Genomic DNA, 18,589 nt, shown 5'->3' on the forward strand with positions numbered 1-18,589 from the left:
CTTATTTACTGACATTTATGTATTCATCTATTTAATCATTCATTTGTGTTTATATTTGCTGATTAATCTGTCTTCCTGTATTCTCACTGGTTCATCCATCCCCCCATTTCAATCACCACATGGTTACTGAACTTTACAACCTGACAGGCATGTGCTTGGTGCTGAGGACACAGGAGCGGAACAGTTCCTGTCCTCGTGGGACTAACAGTGTATCTGGGGAATGAGAATGGGAGGGGACATATCAATACAGTGCATTTGTGCACAGACAGGCAGGTCTGGAGGCCCCCAGGGCATGCATGCAAGGGGTCTGGCTCAGAAAAGGGTTCTGGGGGAAGAGGATGCCCCAGAGGGCTCTTGAAGTATAAGCAGGAGTTTACAAAGCAGAGCACAGTGAGAGGCACAGGACGTACCTGGCAAAGGACAGGCACATGCAAGGCCATGAGTGTGCAGAGGGCCAGGAGCAGCTGGATGTGGCTCAAGGTGGGAGACCAGGTGAGACAGGGCCTTGCGGGGTACAGCCAGGAGCTTGAACTTAATTCTCAGCACAGCAGGAGGCTGTTGGAGGGTTTGCAGCAGGTGAGTCTCATGAGTTGTGTAAGCTTTAGAAAGAGCTATGTGTGGACAGTGGGTTAGACAGTCAAGAGTGGAAGCCAGAGACCAGTGAGGTAGCCATTGCAGCCACCAGGTGAATCGTGAGATGGGGAGAGGAGAGGTCTGAGCTGAGCTATATTTGGAGGGGGGAACTCCCAGATCAAGGGCTGGTGGGGGTCTGGGGTGGGAGAGCTGGGTTGGGTGGAGGCTGAGAGCCCAATCCTGCCTGAGGCTCAGAAGATGCAATTTTGAATGTCCCAGTTGGCTCTCAAGCCCCAGATGGGACCAGCTGTGGACCCCATGTGACCCTATTAGTCTCACTGGGAGTTGGCTCCCTTGCTTCAAACGAAGTCTAATGAGGCCATCGTTTTGTTAAAAAGCTTCAGCTTGAAAATATTCTGAGTGCAAGGGCCAATTTTTCAAATTAATGTTTTAATGGGCCAGGACTTGGCAACAAGCCCTTGGGGGAGTGTTATTCTTGGAGTGGGGGTAGCGGATGAGGAAAGAGAGTACATGCTTATCTTCAGGCATCTGGTGTCCCAAGTCCCTTTTCCTACTGGACCATTTCAGAAGTCATCTCTACCAGGAGAATCGTAGAATCAGCCCCTCCCAGGTGGGCAGCCAACTCTCATCTTCCTGTCATCTCTATCAAGTGGATCCCTCTGCTTGCATACCTCCAGGGATGGAGACCTCACTCACTACCAAGGCAGCTTGTTCTATTGTTGGAGAGTCCTGACCAGGGGAATGTGCTTCCTTCAGTTGAACTGGAGTCCGTCACCCACCCACCCCTAATACACACACCTTTGGCCCCTCTGGGATCACAGAACACCCTGACCTGACCTTCTACCTTATTTGCTTACTCATTTATTCAATAAATGTTTCTTTTTAAAGCAAATCACTTCATTTTTCTAAGCATTATTTTTTCATCCATCAAATGGGAGTAATCAGGCCTACTGTCACCAGCAAAACCTGTGAACAATTCCTGGGGAATATAAATGGAATCTGGGTAATGAAAAAGTCTAACCTTTTTAAAAATTTTCCTTTGCCCTTAGTCTAGTTTCACTCGCTCATAGGGTGTTGCATGCAGAGATCTTGCACCCAGTTCCTCAGACCAGAGCTCCTAGTGCGACAAGGCCGCACCTGACACTTCTGCACACGACACTGCAATTCAAGATGGTGATGTCAGGCCATGTGCAGAGACGCTATGCCTGGCACCTGGATCTGAAGCCGTGAGCAGCACAACTGCGCCCAACCAGTAAGAACTCCGCTCCCTCTCTGCTGGGGGGGACCCTATAAAGCAACCCCACAGGTGGCCTTTTGGGGACAGCGTGTGCTCTAGATCCCGAGCTCACACCTCTCCATTCTTCGATCAAAGAATAAAACTTTCCTTTGCTCCTGAACCAAACTCAGTCTCGCTCTATTGACGCAAGTGACTCGGGGCAGGAGGACCCTTGTTGGGGCCTGACTCAGAAGGGCTGGTAATAAGTTTTGGTGACCCAGATGGGCTGAACCATGGCCTTTTGCCTGCACCTATCCACTAGGCTCCGGGCTTGCCCCGACTCCAGCAGGAGGATGGCAGAGGCTTTGGGAGGTTCACATGGAAATGATCTCCTCTGACTTGAGGACACTGATGGGGTAGGACGGCAGTAGCCTTCTGCGGAATACAGAGCAACTCTGCCCAGCAACCCAATACCCAGGTGTGCTACACACAGAGTACAGCCCCAGAGTCATCTGGACTGTGCCCCCTTAAGGGATCACACTGTGGCATCACTGGGATCAGAGAGTGAAAACTCAGGCATGTCTGTCTCCTGCCTCTGGATGGCCTTCCAATGGTACCAGACGCCCAGGAAAGGTGGGGACCTGTGGACGAGAGGGAGGTCTCTTACTGGTGCCACTTACTCGGTTCTGAACACCAGATCAGGCAAACTTGGTCACAAGAGTTGTAAAATTATTGGGTATCAGAAAAGGCCCAAGAACTGGTGTTCATAGAGCCATTAGAATGTAAAATGGATGAATACACTCTCATCCATTTCTTCCTATGTGTCCCCAAATGCCCTATACCCCCCTGCTAGGAAGCGATATCTCACATAAATTGGGGGCTACTATCCACCTAATGGGAGACAAACTGGAGACTGCTGTCCCCTTAGACAAGGGGCACAAGGTGATAATGTTAATGACTGAGGACAAACCTTCCCAGACAGAGCAAGTCAACCTCCCTGGAGTAAATCCTGAGGTCTGGGCCGAGGGACGGGTGGGATGAGCTGTAGGAGCCAGTCCCATAGTAGTCCATCTAAAACCTGGACATACATGGCCCAGTAGAAAACAGTACCCTCTCTGCTGGGAGGCCTTGTTGGGCATCGCCCCTGTGATACAGGGCCTAAATGACCAGGGCCTTTTTAGGCCAGGCCAATCAGCCTGCAATACCCTCAATCTCCCCATAAAGAAACCCCGGGGGGGATATGTGATGGTACAGGACCTCAGGGTAGTCAGTGAAACCGCTGAGAATACACATCCAGTAGCCCTTAATCCCTACGCACTGCTGGCCACTCTACGGTCCACAAGGACCTGATATTCTGTCTTAGATTTAAAAGATGCCGCCTTCTGTTACCCATTAGCCCCAGAGTCATGAGAAATGTTTGCGTGGCAGGACCCAAACACACAACAAAAGCAACAATACTGCTGGACGGTCCTGCCCCAAGCGTTCGAAAACTCCCCCACCATCTTTGGGGAAACTTTAGCTGAAGACCTAAAGATACACTCCAACAAAAATACTGTAACCACCCTGAACCACCTAGCCGATAAAGGATATAATGTGTCCAAAAAAAAGGCTCAAATGTCACAAACTAGGGTGACCTACCTAGGCTTCATTCTCACAGAAGGTCAGAGGAGCCACCCCAGGAAAGAAAAGAAGCCATGTGCAGCCTCACCCCTCCTACAACTAGAAGACAGCTTACAGGCTTCCTGGGGATGGCTGGGTTTTGCCGCATCTGGATCCCTAACTACGATCTAATAGCTAGGCCTGTATATGAAAAGTTGAAAGGAGAGGATGATGACTCTTTTGAATGGAATTCAGAATGCAAAGGGACCTTTTAAGAATTGAAAAAGCAATTACATCAGGCCCTGGCCCTCCCAAATTTAACTAAACCTTTTGACCTTTACTTTCATGAGAGAAGGGGAAACCCCTTGGAGTGTTAGCTCAAAAACTGGGATCCCTTACTCAGGTGGTTGCTTTTTTCTCTGAACAATCAGATCAAACCACTAAGGGGTGGCCTCCTTGCCTATGGGCAGTAGCAGTTACTACAACCCTGCTAAAGGAGGCTTTAGTTAAAAGTTAATGTTTGCAAGAGGGAAGACATATGGGAACATATGTTTATGTATGACTGATTCACTTTGTTATAAAGCAGAAACTAACACACCATTGTAAAGCAATTATACCCCAATAAAGATGTTAAAAATAAATAAATAAATAAATAAAATAAAGAGATGCCTGTAAAATCAGAAAAAAAAAAAAAGTTAATGTTCGGTCAGCCAATCACTATATGGACCATACACCAAGTTCAGGCTTTAGTTAGTTCTAAGAGAACAGAATGGCTATCCCCCAGAAGGTCAGTTCAGATTCAGGCTATGCTTTTAGACAACCCAATAGCTACCACAAAAACCTGTCACACGCTAAATCCTGTCACCCTGCTACCCACAGAAACGGAGCCCCTGGAGCATGACTGTATAGAAACCATAGACACGGCCTATTCCAGCCACCCCAACCTAGGAAGTGAGCCTCTCCCAAACCCCAAAGAGGAGTGATTCACAGATGGGAGAAGCTTTATGGGCAGGGAAAAAGGCTGGTGGGACACGCAGTGACCTCTCAGACCCAAGTCATAGAAGCAAGAAGCTTACCTCCAGGGATTCTGCCCCCAAACTGCGCTGATAGCCCTCACCGGAGCTTTAGAGCTCGGTGATCTTAAATGTTTACACAGATTCCCGGTACGCATATGCCAACCTACATACACACGGGGCTATTTGTAAGGAAAGAGGTATGCTTACTGCAGAGAATAAACAGTGAAACCTGGCTTAAGCATACGGAAGCTCTTAGCACTAGTACAGCTTCCAAAAATCACGTGGCAGTGATTCACTGCAGGGGTCACCAACAGGGGGATGCAGAATTAATAAAGGGAAACAAGGTGGACGGAACTGCCAAAAGGGTGGCCCAGAACCAGTAACTTGGCGACCACTCCTCACACCCTGAAAGCCAGATCCATCCAATTATTCCCCCGTCTACACAAAGGAAGAATCAGACACAGCCCCCAAATGGGACTTCAGTAGAGATCTAGGGGTGGCTAGTTAAAGAACACGGGCAATCCTTCTCTCCCCAAACTGCAGCTTGTCAAGCCATCAGGGAGGCTCATCACGAAACTCACTACAGGAGGAAAGCCCGTTTTAACTGCTTAGTTGGTTGAGGTCGTGGTAACTCCTGGCATGATAGGTAACACCCCCAACACAAGACCCCCAAGAGGCCCCCAGATAAGGCCCATTCAGACCAGAGGAACATATCCTGGAGAAGACAGGCAGATTCACTGCACCGTCAGGCCGAGGGCACCGGCCAATTTCAGGCATCTCCCGGTGCTAGTAGACACAGCTGAAACGGCAGCTGAAGCGGTTAAGGCATTATTAAAAGAAAGAACCCCCAGGTTTGGGCTCCTAGGATCCCTACAAAGTGATAACGGTCCAGCATTTGTGTCTGAAGTGACACAGGGGATAATGAGTGCCCTGGGCAAAGGATGGACCTTTCATTCAATCACTGGGGAACGGTGAGAGATCCCATCAGACCCTGAAATGGGCCTTAGCCAAGCTACGTCAGGAAACTCAAGAAAATTGGATTAAGTTGCTTCTGATTGCCCTGCTCCTTGCGCAATCAGCCCCGAGGGATGAGTTAAAGTTAAGTGCATTTGAACTCAGGTACGGTAGACCCATTCTCCAAGCCCGAGAGATGGGGCACCTTAACCTCCTTGAAATGGAACCACCCAAGTGTGCCCTCCAGGTAGAAGAAACCAGGACGCTCTCACGGAATACGGTGACCAGGTGCTGCCCGCACCCACCCACCAGGCCCCCAGCCCATCCGGCCAGGAGACCAAGTGCATCTAAAACCCTGGAAAACCGGCGGCCCGCCAGCCCAGCTCGCCCCTAAGCAGATGGACCCCACTCGGTGACCCTAACCCGTCACACCGGAAGTCACAGAGATCACTCCATGGGTGCCTCACACTCGAGGGAAGAGACCCCCCCAACCTCCACAGAGACGACCTGGAGCAACGGCCCCTCGACTACCTGGGGGAACCTCTCTCTGAGCTGAAGCTTCTCTTCTGAAAAACGACCAAAGTGTGACCAGCGAGATTCAGCCCCAGCAGAGCCTCGACGTCAGGGCACGCTCGCCCACGGCCCAAAGACTGAGAGACCCGTGTTTTCAGGAAAAACTTGACATGTGACCATTATCCTCTTGCTAATATTTGGGCCACGGATCTTAAATTGTCTGGTGTCCTTTGTCTCCAAAAGGTTAGACAAATGGGGGTCGCTCAGGGATGCGAACAGTCAGGGCTGAGGCCTGGGGGCAACCAAACGTACCTAAAGGCAGCCGCGGAGCAGTTCCGCGCCTCCACGGGGGCTATCATGATGCCCCAAACCAGCAGGAAGCAGCCACAGAAGACGAGCCAGGGCCCCTCAGCGCCCCTCGACAGTGAGGAGGAGGACGCACGACACAGGGGGGGTTTGTCACCAGCAAAGCCCATTAACAATTCCCGGGAAATAAAAATAGAATCTGGGTAATAAAATCAAGTCTAACCGTTTTTCTTTTTTTTTTCCTTTGTGCTTTGTCTAGCTTCACTTGCTCAGAGGGCGCTGCAGGCAGACACTTCGTCAGAGAAGAGTTACTGGTACAAAATGGCGGCGCCGACACCTCCGCTTGCGGGCTGTGTGCAGAGGCACTGCGCTCCGCACTGCGACCTGGAGCCGAGAGCCCCGTGAGAACTCCGCCTCCTCCCCTGCCCCGCCCAGGAGATCCCTACGCAGCAGCCCCGCCCACGGTCTGTCGGGAAGAGCACGCGCACTAGAGCGAGCTCGCACCTCTCCACGCGCCCTAGAGCGAGCTCGTACCTCTCTCCAGGCTTTGGTCAAAGAAGAAAGCTTTCTTCTGCTTATGAGCTGAACTGGGTCTTGTTCTATTGGCTTGAACAACACCAGGCAGGAGGACCCTTGTTGGGGCCCGACTCCAAAGGGTCAGTACCTTATAGGTTTTGTGGGTATTAATGAGATAGAGGCTAGGCAGGGCTTAATTAGCTAGTGTGTATTGTGAAATGCTGTATTTCAGGAATCAGAAACCAAAAGCGGATCTCTTTTGAGCACTGGCGTGTGATAAACTTCATGCCAGGACTAGGGACCCAAAGACCCATGAGACACAGCCACTCCCCTCCGGCCCGCAGAGGTTCGTGGGCCGGTGGGGAGACAGTGCGTGAGCAGAGAGGGGAGGACCCTGCCCCGCAGCTCTGACGGAAGCGAGGGGCCCCCCACGCAGCCTAGGAGGTGGTGAGCCTGGTAGGATCCAAGGAGGTGACTTCTGGGCTGAGACCTGAAGGCTTTCCAGGAGAAGAGGGGCAATTACAGCCATGGGAGTGCATGAGTGAGGAGTGGTCCTGGTCCAAACCAAAGACTGTGTCCATCTCTCCGCCCCCCTCACCCCGGCAGGAACCCCCATCCCCACAGCCCTGTACAGCGCTAATCAAATGAAGGTGACACCCAGGCCCTTCCCAGATTGTTTGAATAATTTCACACTTAGAAGTTGCAAAACTAGTATAAAGAGTTTCTGTACAACCTTCACGCAGATTCCTCAGGTGTTATTTCTCCACATTTGCCTGTTTCATCACTCTCCCACTCGACACATACAACACACACATACACATACCACATATGTGTAAATTATTTTTCCTCAATCATTTGAGAATAAATTGTAGACAAGATATTCCTTCACCCCTGAATATTTCCTAAAAGCAAGGACACTCTCTTACGTATCCACAATGCATTGATCAAAATCAGGAAATTAACACTGATAAAATATTATTATCTAATCTACATATCTTATTCAAATCTCACCTAGTGTTCCACTAATGCCCTTTATAGCAAAAGAAAAAATTTTTTTTTCCTCTGGCCCAGTGTCTAATTCAGGATCAGGCATTGCATTCAGTTGTCATATCTCCTTCATCTGAAACTCCTCCATTTTGTCTTTTATGACCTTGACATTTTTTTAAGAGCATAGATCGGTTGTTTTGTAAAACGTCCCTCAATTTGGGTTCCTAGATTCTTTTAAACAATGTTTCTTGATGTGATTGGCTACCAACTTTCTCCATCAGAAAGGCTTGGAGTGCTTTTTAGAAGGCAATTCCTGAGCCCCTGCCTGATGGCTCCAGCACCTGCGGGCTTCCTGCATCAGAACGACTTCCTGCATCAGAAAGTTTGAGATGGGGCCGGTGCCTTGTGCATTTGTCTGCCCAAGTAGACTGCTGTGGTGTCCAGTCCTGTGACTTAGAGCTGTGTGGCCTTGGGGGAGTTGCTGTCCCTCTCTGAGCCTTAGCATACTCATCTATAAATGGAAATAATAGCCTGCCCCTTTTTGCAGGTTGGTGGTGGGGAGTAAACAGCATTCCAGGAGAAAGTGCTGGGCAGGTAGAAGGCCTTCAGAAATGTAGACATCCTTTCCTTGTCCCTGCACTCCTGGAGAACTGCTGAGGGGAGTGCAGCTGGCTAGCGGTCTCCAGCTGCGGCTGTAGCATTTGCACAAGTCCACCTTCCCCTGGCAGCCCAGTCAGGACCCAGCATGGTGGAGGTGCTGTGGCCTGGGCAGTCCTCCATGTGGGGCTCCTTTCATGACAGCCGTGGCACTGGGGCTGTCCTTTGGTCTGGCTGACACCATCCCAGCCCTGCCCCATAGTCTGAGGCTCTTCCTACTCAAGCCTCCTTCCTTCTCTCTCTCCTGGCACAGGTGCCCGAGTGTTTCCCTGCTGGCTCCTGTCCTTTCTCCCCTGTACCATTTAAAGACATTTACCTCCCCCTTCAGATCTCTTGCACTTCTAGCTCTGTCTTTGGTGTCTTCTTCTTTCAGACCTGAGCGGACCCAAACCTCAAGGAAAACACCAACAAATCCCCTTGAAAACATCAGGGGACACCTCCAGCAAGCAGGTCTCCGGAGCCCCTGATTTCTCCTTGATCAGTGTTATGATGTTATCGTCTTCATCATGGCTGGGCTCCCCGCTCCATGTCCCCATTAGCATTTATTTTAGCACAAGAAGACTTTCCTTCAAGAGCAAAATATTCAGTCCTTAAATGTATGTGCATCATGATGAGATGTTCTTGTCAGTAAATTGTCCGCCTCCACACTGGCAAGCCCACGTGGCTTTGTGGGTTTTCTTGTTAAATACCATTTGTTATGTATTTCCCATTATAACAGGTAATAGCCACGTTTGTGGCACAGAGTGGAGGTGGTGGATATCGGAGCTGGTGCGCACAAAAAACGGAAACGAGAAGGGAGCCAGAGCAGGGGTGAGGCCAGGGCATGAGCGTGAGAGCACCGACACATCATGGGGGTGTCCTGAGGGTCAGCTGAGAAAATGCTTGGGAGGAGTTGGTGCAGGGCCTGCTGCTTAGTGGAACCACAATGGATCTGTTATCATCATCACTGTTGTGAGCATCCCCACGGCCAACCGCCCACGGGGCAGCTCCCCCAAGCAGCCCCACAACAGCTCAGTGAGCCTGAGGCGTGTCCCGGGGGAGGGTCTACGGAGGACCATGAAAGGGATGGTTTGCCAGGACCGAGAGGGGAGTAATCTGCTGGCGCTATCATGGGCACTCACAAAGCTGGTCTTCAGAATGGGCCCATCTGAGCATTGATGTGTACCAGGCCCACTCCTACCTCTCCTGCTCACCTGGTTAGTGACTTTCCTCTGATCTCCCAACTCTCTCAGACCGTTACTTCCTACCTTCTCCCACAACTGGATAAGGCTTGTTCCTCTAATAAACACCTTATTCCATAATACTCAGAGTGGTCCTGCTTCCCAGACTGAACCTTGACAGACAGACTTAAGGTGGCAACGTGTCAAAAACTGGTGAACCTGGGTGACTGTTGAACCTTTCTTACAACTTCTCTGTAGAATTCAAATTTTAAATAAGATTTTAAAATTAAATATTTTGAGGAATGAATCACGAGGGAATGAATGTTGTTAACTTAATGTGCTCCTATTATCCTAGTTTTAGACCTTCATTTAGTTGACCACATTTAAGTTTCTTAGAACAGTGAAAGCACCTCCCTTCTGTGGCTCAGAATCATTTTCTATCCACTCATTCCAAGACTTCTGGGGAAGTCCAGTTCCATGTCCCTGGATTTTGAGCCCAAATCTCTCTCTGTTGGGGAAAAATGTTTTCTGTGTATCTCTCGCTGTTTTGATGAAAGAGGCTATTTGTGACCCCCACCCCAAAGAACTGAAGGTCTGACATTGTATATCATAGAACCTTTATTATTTTTCCTCTATATTCTTAGAAACGTACATAACGCCCGTGCTCTAGTTATAACACCATTTATAGACATTTAAAATGCATCTTCATGTATAAATATTTTACATTTGGTCCATAGAACAGATAATTTTACTAAATAATACTGTAATATTTTTTAAAACAGGCTCTGTATATAGTTTGAATATGTATATATTACATATATTTTTTAATATAGAGATAGATTTACTTGGTGTTCTGAGAATAAATCCTTATTGCAAAAAAAAGCATATATGATAATACAATATCTTTCCCTCCCCAGGGCAAATACTAAAAAAAGTTACACATATTCACAGTTCTCACAGTAATTGTACGACACATAATATTGTGCTATATAAGTAGGTTTGGATGGAAATCAGTTAAGGGATTTCTTGCCAAACATCTCACTTAGATTTGATTACAAACATTAAATACGCTGCATTTGTCTTCGAAAGACTTGTTCTTAGTTTCAGAATGAAGAACAAAGAGAAAGTTAGAAGTCTTCCTGCCCTTATTCTAAAGGAATTCACACAAAGGATGGGGGCTGGGACCATGAGACACAGTGAAGGGTTCCTTTTGTTCTAAACCCTATAATTTAACAATACATATGCATTTTGATCCTGGATTCACCAGTTGGCATTTGGGATGCCTTAGTAATGAGACTATTTTACAGATGACTTCAGGAAAAGCTTTTAGATTTCCTACACAATATCAAATGAGACCCTATGTACCAAGCATGAGGATGAATGTACATATGTGTGCATTTATATGTGTACGCAGACTTTTTGTTTTTTCTCTACAAGAATGTGCTTAATATTCTGAGGGTAATACCTTATTGCAAGAACTGGTATGCTGGTCACTTTTGGACGAGGATGACAGATTAAAAAACCCACAGTCACAGTTATTTACCATAGTTATTAAGGATTAGGCGTAAAACACAACTCGTGAGTTAACTAGCTAAGGAGTACAGGGCACAACATACGATTTGCTACATGGGAACCCATGTTCCTGGCAAATGAGAAGCGCTGAGTTGCTGGAGCTTGCAAGAAACTGTCTTCACCCGATTTGCTGCCACCACTGTGGAGCCCAGTTCTGGAACGGAACAAATACTACTTCCCAACGAAGCAGCTTTAATCTCGGAAGCACTTGGCGGGGCAGGTCTGGATTAACACTAGCTCCTCATTTACTGGGCTGGCAGATCTTAGTGGCAGTGAGGAGATTCTCACTGGGGGACTTCAGGGAAGGGGAGAGGGCAGCAGCCTTGACTGGGGTTGCAGTGAGGGAGACGTTTTAAGAAGGAGACAGAAAGATCGCTGGATCCACTTTGCCTCAAGGACAGAGCCTCACTCTGATTTCCTCTGCAACTGTTCTGTGCTCTGCAAAGCCGGGCAGCCTAGGAGAAACTGGGGCTCCTGATTAGGGAATTTCCCCAGCGGGATCTGAGGTCCCCGGAATGGTGATTAAAAAAATCAGTTGTGCTTGTGGCAGTTTTCCGAGGAGCAGCGCCCATCGGGAACGATCGCTGTTGGGCCAGGCGCAAGCAGAATGGCGTGGTGAGAAGCGGGGGGCGGGGGGGCCAGGAAAGCTTAGTGCACAGATGCTCATTCCGCCGGGCGGCAGGGAAACAGGACACTGGGCGGAGTGCTTGAGAAAGCAGTTCTGGGAACACCGAAGGGGCTGGGGGTTGTCAAGCTGCCTCGGGAAGGAGAAAACCAAAAAATGAAAGAGCTCTGCTGGCTCTCTGCTCTTAAGAGTGAGCTCTCCCTGGAAATGTCCATTATACAAAATGCCCTTTTCATGTGCACAGAGCAGTGTTCCGACGGAACCGAACTCCTGCCAAGTCCGAGATAACAGTCATGGGTTTCGGCAGTAAGAGAACAGTCAGGAATACAACTAAAAGCCAGGAGTGCGCGGCCTCTCCGCATCACACTCGCTGGCGGGATAAAAATGATCTATCACAGCGGTCACACAGGCCGACTGCTTGATGCTGATGGGGCCCAGATTAAAAAGGTCACCAGCCCGCAGGTGCTGGAGCCATCGGGCATCTTCTTTGCCCACGGCGGGGCCCACGGGGGTGTGACTGTCCCCACCTCCCTCTCTTTGCATGGTGATGGTGTCTGGACTCGCCACTCGAGGTAGGTTGAGATAGACGGTATCTTCAGACATCAAGTGGTGGTCGTGTACAGCCAGGGTCGGGGTGAGAGTGTGGGTGGGCGAGCCGCCCTGCACCCCTAGATGTAGGCCTCTTTGCTGGCGGAGCCGCTGGCCTGCGGCTGCTCTGGGCCATTCTCGGGGCGGACAATGTCTTCGCTGGGCTGGATCATGACCTGGATGCGCTGTGGACAGCGGGAGGATTCAGGCTGGGAGGGAGAGGGGCTGGCCTCTCGTTGGCCCACCCTCTTCTCAAGTCTCCCCTGTTTGTTCTGCCTGCGAGGTGCTCCCAGGTGCCAGCCCCCTCCTGCACACCTTCCAAAGCTCCGCTGGGCCACACCCACTCCCTCTCACTTGGGTCCCTGCAGTAACTGCCCCCAGCCCTCCACTTCCATTCCTGCCCCTCATCCCCTTCATTCTACTCTCAACACCCCAGCCAGAGGGGGATCACATCCCTCTGCTCCTCAGGACCCCACGAGGGCTCCCATTTCACCAAAGTCCTACACGGCCCCACAGGATCTGGCGCCCATCACTGCAGACCTCAGTGTTCTCCCCTCAGCCCCTTGCTCTCTACACTGCAGCCACACTGGCCTCCTCACAAGCACCAAGCAAGCACCTGCCCCAGGGCCTTTGCACTTGCCGGACCCTCTCCAGGGACACCCCTTTCAGACAGTGACACAGCTCAGTCTCTGTCTCCTTAGGTCTTGGCTCAGCGTTATCTCCTCAGCGAGGCCTTGCCCAGCACCCCCTACACCCTCTTTCTCCATATTCCTCATCCCCATCAAATGTGACTTTATTTTGTTAATTGCTGATCTTCCTCTCTCAGAATGTAAGGTCCATGAGGGTAGGATTTTGCTCATGGCTGTGTCCCCAGCACTGACAATAGTGTCTGGCACATAGCAGGTGCTCAATGCATGTTTGCTAAAGGGGTGCAACCTCCCCACCTTCTCTGCACACCCGCCCTGCCATCCTGCCCCATCAGCACTGTCCTCAGACGAGTCTTCCCTTTCCCACCGCTGGGCCTTTGCACAGGCTGTGCTCCCTTCCACAAATGCACCCCTTCTGCCTCTCTGCCACTCTCAGACCTGACTACCTTTTGAGACACAGCAGCGAATCATGGTAAACAAAAGTGTTGGACCTGGAGTTGGAAGAAAGGGCTGTAAGGCCCCAGCTCTGCTAATACCTGACTGCAAGGGATGGGGAAGCAGTTTCCCCACCCGGCACCTCATGTGCTCTTTCTGTGAAGGGAGGAGGCTGGCCCAGCAACTCCAGGGGCTGCGCACAACACGCCACCCCTATGATGCAGACCTTACAGACCCTCATTCTGGCTCTGAGTGTGTCTGGCAGGGACATCTTGGTGGGCAATAAGGCTGAGAGGCACAGATCTAGGTCCTCCCAGCTGTGGCCTTCCACCTCCTCAGTGAAATCTCCCCGGGCTACACTTACTTCATCAATGTCTCAGCACCTGGACCTCCAGCACTGCCTTGTTTCACTCAAGAATTCAATATAATTTAACAAAGAGCTGACGTGGACCTCACATATGCCAGTGGGTCCCTGCTGGGGGCAGCGTGCCTTACGTGAGGTCTAGAGTTAAGCTCTTAACACATCTGATCCCACCCTTACCTGCTCTGAAACCTCAATGGCTCCCCATTTGCCACTGGATAAACTCAGGATAAAGTCCAAAGTTCTTGTCCTCATTTTCAAAGCCCTTCATCATCTGGTCCAACCTTCTTACATTCCCAGCCTCATGTCTTATCACCTCCCTGCACCCCTCCCCACTCTACCCTCCAGCCTCACTGATCAGTTTATACCCCTGGGACTTCTCTCTGCTTCTACTTTTATTATTTATTTATTTTTTAAAAAATTGAAGTAGAGTTGATTTTATGTTAGCTTCATGTGTACAGCACAGTGATTTGGTTTTATATATATGTGTATATATATATATGTATATACACATCCTTTTTCAAATTCTTCTTCCTTATAGGTTATTACAAAATATTAAGTATAGTTCCCTGTGTTATACTATGTCCTTGTTGTTTATCTATTTTATATATAGTAGTGTGTATATGGTTTTTTTTGTTGTTGTTGTTGATTTTTTTGCGGTATGCAGGCCTCTCACTGTTGTGGCCTCTCCCATTGCGGAGCACAGGCTCCGGACGCGCAGGCTCAGCGGCCATGGCTCACGGGCCCAGCCGCTCCGCGGCACGTGGGATCCTCCCGGACCGGGGCACGAACCCGTGTCCCCTGCATCGGCAGGTGGACTCTCAATCACTGCGCCACCAGGGAAGCCCAGTAGTGTGTATATGTTAATCTCAACCTCCTAATTTATCTCCCTTTGGTAACCATAAGTTTGTTTTCTATGCCTGTAAGTCTACATCTGTTCTGTAAATAACTTCATTTGTATCTTTTTTTTCCCCCCTGCTTCTACTTTTAAGTCTGGATAGTCCTTAGTTCTCTTCTTTGCTGTCCCCTCTTTAGGAAGCCTTCTCTAACCCTCCATAATGCAGGAGGATGTCTCCCTGGTTCACCCCAATCGTGACCTCTGACACTCTACTTTCACTGGCTATCAAGTTGTCTGTCTCCCCAAATAGACTGTGCTCCATGAGTGTAGGCGTGGTGCCCAACAGAGTGGGGAAGGGGCCCAGCGACAAGAAGGGTGAAGAAGGGACTTACCTGCTTCAGGGAGCCCTTTAAGGTGAGGAACATGTAGGCCATGTACCCCGGGATGAGGACCATGGAAGACAGGGCCATGAGCCAGCCCACACCCTGGCCCCACTTGGGAAAAACGTAGCTTCCCATGGTGAGAGGGGTCATCTGCACAGCACTGAAAATGAACACACCCTGGGGAGGGACAGGAAAGAGGAGGGAGGCAGGCAGTCACCCAGGCTGGACTGCCAAGGCCCCTCCCTAGACCCTGCGGCTGATAGGTCCTCTGCCCTCTACCCCTGCCCTGGGGCTGACCCTCACAAGGGCTCAGCATCTTGGGAATCCTGCACCCAAGGCCACTGCTAGGACATAAGGTGCCTTTGTGTATAACAGAAGAAGCCACTGCTTCCGGGAGGACCAACAGAAAAAGGTGCCTTCTCGGTGGCAACCAATAGAAAAGGGCATCCCTTTTGCGAAAGTCAATACTAAGAAGGTGCCCCCTCTGGAAGGACCAATAGCAAAAGGTAGCTTCTCCGGGAGGACCAACAGAAAAGGGCATCCCCTCCTCCAGGTTAACCAGTTTGTCAAGCAGAACAAGGGTGGGAGGTCGCCCCGAGTCGGCCATTGGCTGAGTGTCCCTGTGCAGGACACAACATATGCAGTGGCCCAGCCTCACTGCAAGGACCTGGGCAGCCCCTCCCAGGCCTGCTCGTGCCTCGGCTTCCCCTTGCAGGAGGGAACGAGGGATGCTGAGGATAAGAGGCCTCCCCGAGTGACTGGTTTGGCTTCAGAATCAGGTTTGAGTGCAGCACCAGCCCACTGGGTGATGCTGGCTGGTGAGCCCCAGTACCGACAGCAGTCAAGTGGGGCAATAACGCCTACTGTGCTGATGTTTGAGGATGCTGCAGCGTGTCTGGTACCATGCAGGGCACACAGTAGATGCTCAGCACAAATGAGAGAATAGTATTCCTAGGGAACAGAGGTCTGTGGGTCTCTTCCCCCTGCCTTTGGCTCCAGAAGTGTCTCTCTGGACCTGAGTCACCCCAGGGCCCGGTCTGGTCCTGCCCTTACCGCCACAATGATGGGGGTGAAGAAGGACCAGCAGAGCTTCCACCAGATGCAGGGCCTGGAGCCAACCATCTCTTGGATGTTGTCATAGAATCGGTTGACACCTGTGACAATTGGAGCAAGAGCAGGAGGGATGGGCGAGCCATGGGGACTGCAGGTTCAAGGCCCCGACCTGCTGTTTTGTCACAGTGTGACCACGGGCAAGTCACCTAACCTCTCTGAGCCTCAGTTTCCTCATCTGTAACATGGGGCTAATGCTCTGGGGTGGGGGTGGGGGTCCTTATTAGCTAAGGATTCAATAACCAAATCCCCCAGCAAACGAGTTGTATGGGAGAGCAAGTCACCTGAATGTGAAAACATCCACCAACAAAAGGATGTACTTACAAAGAGCATCCCCGTCACTCTCAGTGTCCCTCCCACCCAACATCTCTCCCAGCCATTCCTTCAAAGCTTTGCTGGGCAGGGGTGGTTTTCCCTGCTGATCTGATGCATAAGCAACTGGTGATGGATTGCAAATTGCAAAGAAGAACTGCCAATCTTGCAAAAAAAACAAAACAAAAAAACCCACTGCAGATGTCCTGAAGTTCATGAGAGTGACACTGGGCACTGGGCACTGCTCAGATCATCAGCAAAGTCACTGACAGTGAGGACCTGACAGTGCTAGACCAGTTAGAAAGCAAGAAGAAAATGATGAGGAAGGGTGAGGTGGCAGGACTACAAACAACATACACAGAATACCAAGGACCCAGAGGGACTCTGGAGAACACTTCTTCCAAAAACATCATCTTGCTGTGACAACCAAAGTGCCCGGAAGGACAGCCTTTTCACTATCACGCAGTTGGGTCAGGAAACTTAGCCCACAAAATCAACAAATAAAAATCATCATGTCCTACATTCTAAGATAGTGCATACTTTTAATTATAGCCTAGCTTTTAAAAATATTTAACTTTAGAACTTTTTTATAGTTTCAGTTTCCTTTTTCTCGATAAAATCTCAAAGAGGTCTTTTATGGCAAAATTTATGAAGAAATTTTGACTCCCATTTTAAATGAGTTTATTTAACTCTTCTTCTTATGGTATCTTCTAAACATGGGACGTCCTGTGCTAACTTCATCGAACTGCAGTGAGGACCGAATAAATTAATGTATGGAGAGGGCCTGGTGCTCAAGTCGTATTTACTGAATGATGACTGAAGAAAGGGATGAATGAATGAATGAACAAATGAACGAGGGAGGGAGGGAGGCGGGGTTGGTGCTTACCATAAAACCAGGAAATGGAGACGCATTCAAAGAACACGAGGAACAGCAGGCTCATGCCACTGGCGGAGTAGTAATCAAAGAGTTTGAAGACGTAAATGCCCCCCTGCGAAAGCAAAAGAGCTGAGAGAGGGTCCACCTCCCCGGGGGACCACTGCATTCAGTTCCTGGTCAACACAGGCTGTGTGGGTTGGGATTAGGCTACACTGCATCAAGAAGGCTTGAGGGTAGATGAGAGGAAGCACAGAGGTCTTTGCGACCCTGCAAGGATGTGGGCATGGACTCTGGGGAATGGGAAGAAAATGCCCAGGTGGCGGAGGGAAATGTCCCATTTCTGGGAGGGCTGGAGGGCAGAAAGAGGAGCTGGTCATCTGAGCCATCTGTTCACAATGTTAAACCAGTCATGTCTCTCTCCAGAAGCTCTTCCATAGTTTAAATAAGACTGTAATGTAATATATAAAATGTAAAGAGATGTAAAGTAAAATAAAATAAAATAAAATCCAAATGCCCACCCTGGAAGGTCCTGCATGATCTGGCTCTGCATCCACTACCTACTCCCCCACTCCCTCTGTCGCTACCACGCTGGCCTTCTTTCTGTCCCTCAAGCTTGCCAAGCCCATTCCCACCCCAGGGCCTTTGCACCTGCTGTGCTTTCCTCCCCTAGCTAGATCTTCCCCTGGCTGACTCTTCCTCGCCATGTGAGTTTCAGCTGAAATGTCACTTCCTCAGAGGGACTGCCCTGACTACTCTGTCCAAGGCACCGTCCTTCCCACCCCTGCTGTTCATTCTCTGTCCCACTATCCTCTGTTCTTCATGGCATTTAATGATCTAATTTGCATGTCAGTCTTGTCCACCAAAATGAAAGGTGGGATGGGACAAGGCTGGGGCATAGAGGGCCTGGGAGTGGCCCCAGGCAGGCAGCAGCAGAGGTGTGCCAGGTGCTGACGCGCTCACCTGGGTGATGTTAGACAGGCCGATCAGGTAGGAGACGATGCAGACGGCGGCAATGAAGAGCTCCCTGCGGTTGCGGAGCAGCCTGGGGTACTCATCCACCAGGGCAGTGATGAAGCCTTCCACGGTGCAGAACTGCGGGGGGCGGAGGTCAGCCACCCCAGGCAGCCCCAGCCCCACCCACCCAAAGCCTCACCCTGTGGGGACGGCAGGGCCAGGGGAACCCTGGGTTCCAGGCCTGACTCTCCCTCTGCCTCCCTCTGTGACCTCAGGAGAATCCCTTCCCCCTGGGCCTCAGTTTCCCCATCTGGAAAATGCAGAAGGTAGCTGAGCTGATCCCTGAAGTGTCATGTGGTAGAACATCCC

At 50.1% G+C, this 18,589-nt stretch overlaps 1 protein-coding gene and 1 long non-coding RNA gene across 4 annotated transcripts in view; both read right to left on the minus strand.

The window, feature by feature from the left end:
• The window catches only part of LOC132598079 (uncharacterized), a 36,122-nt gene extending 29,618 nt beyond the window's left edge, over nucleotides 1-6,504 (minus strand). Inside the window, exon 1 of the long non-coding RNA XR_009565738.1 lies at nucleotides 6,422-6,504. This is a non-coding gene — a long non-coding RNA (uncharacterized lncRNA). The remainder of the gene's footprint in view (nucleotides 1-6,421) is intronic.
• A 3,614-nt stretch (nucleotides 6,505-10,118) lies between these two features.
• Nucleotides 10,119-18,589, minus strand: part of SLC6A1 (solute carrier family 6 member 1) — a 40,362-nt gene continuing 31,891 nt past the window's right edge. For all 3 annotated transcript variants that reach the window (XM_030840750.2, XM_060307414.1, XM_060307415.1), the window contains 5 exons: nucleotides 18,227-18,358; nucleotides 17,276-17,378; nucleotides 16,021-16,121; nucleotides 14,977-15,144; nucleotides 10,119-12,488 (listed from right to left, as the gene is read on the minus strand). In XM_030840750.2, coding sequence (XP_030696610.1) covers nucleotides 12,384-12,488; nucleotides 14,977-15,144; nucleotides 16,021-16,121; nucleotides 17,276-17,378; nucleotides 18,227-18,358 — 609 coding nt within the window. In that variant the 3' untranslated portion in view covers nucleotides 10,119-12,383. The remainder of the gene's footprint in view (nucleotides 12,489-14,976; nucleotides 15,145-16,020; nucleotides 16,122-17,275; nucleotides 17,379-18,226; nucleotides 18,359-18,589) is intronic.

The sequence above is a fragment of the Globicephala melas genome, chromosome 11 (assembly GCF_963455315.2).
Source record: "Globicephala melas chromosome 11, mGloMel1.2, whole genome shotgun sequence".
Classification (NCBI taxonomy): Eukaryota; Metazoa; Chordata; class Mammalia; order Artiodactyla; family Delphinidae; genus Globicephala; species Globicephala melas.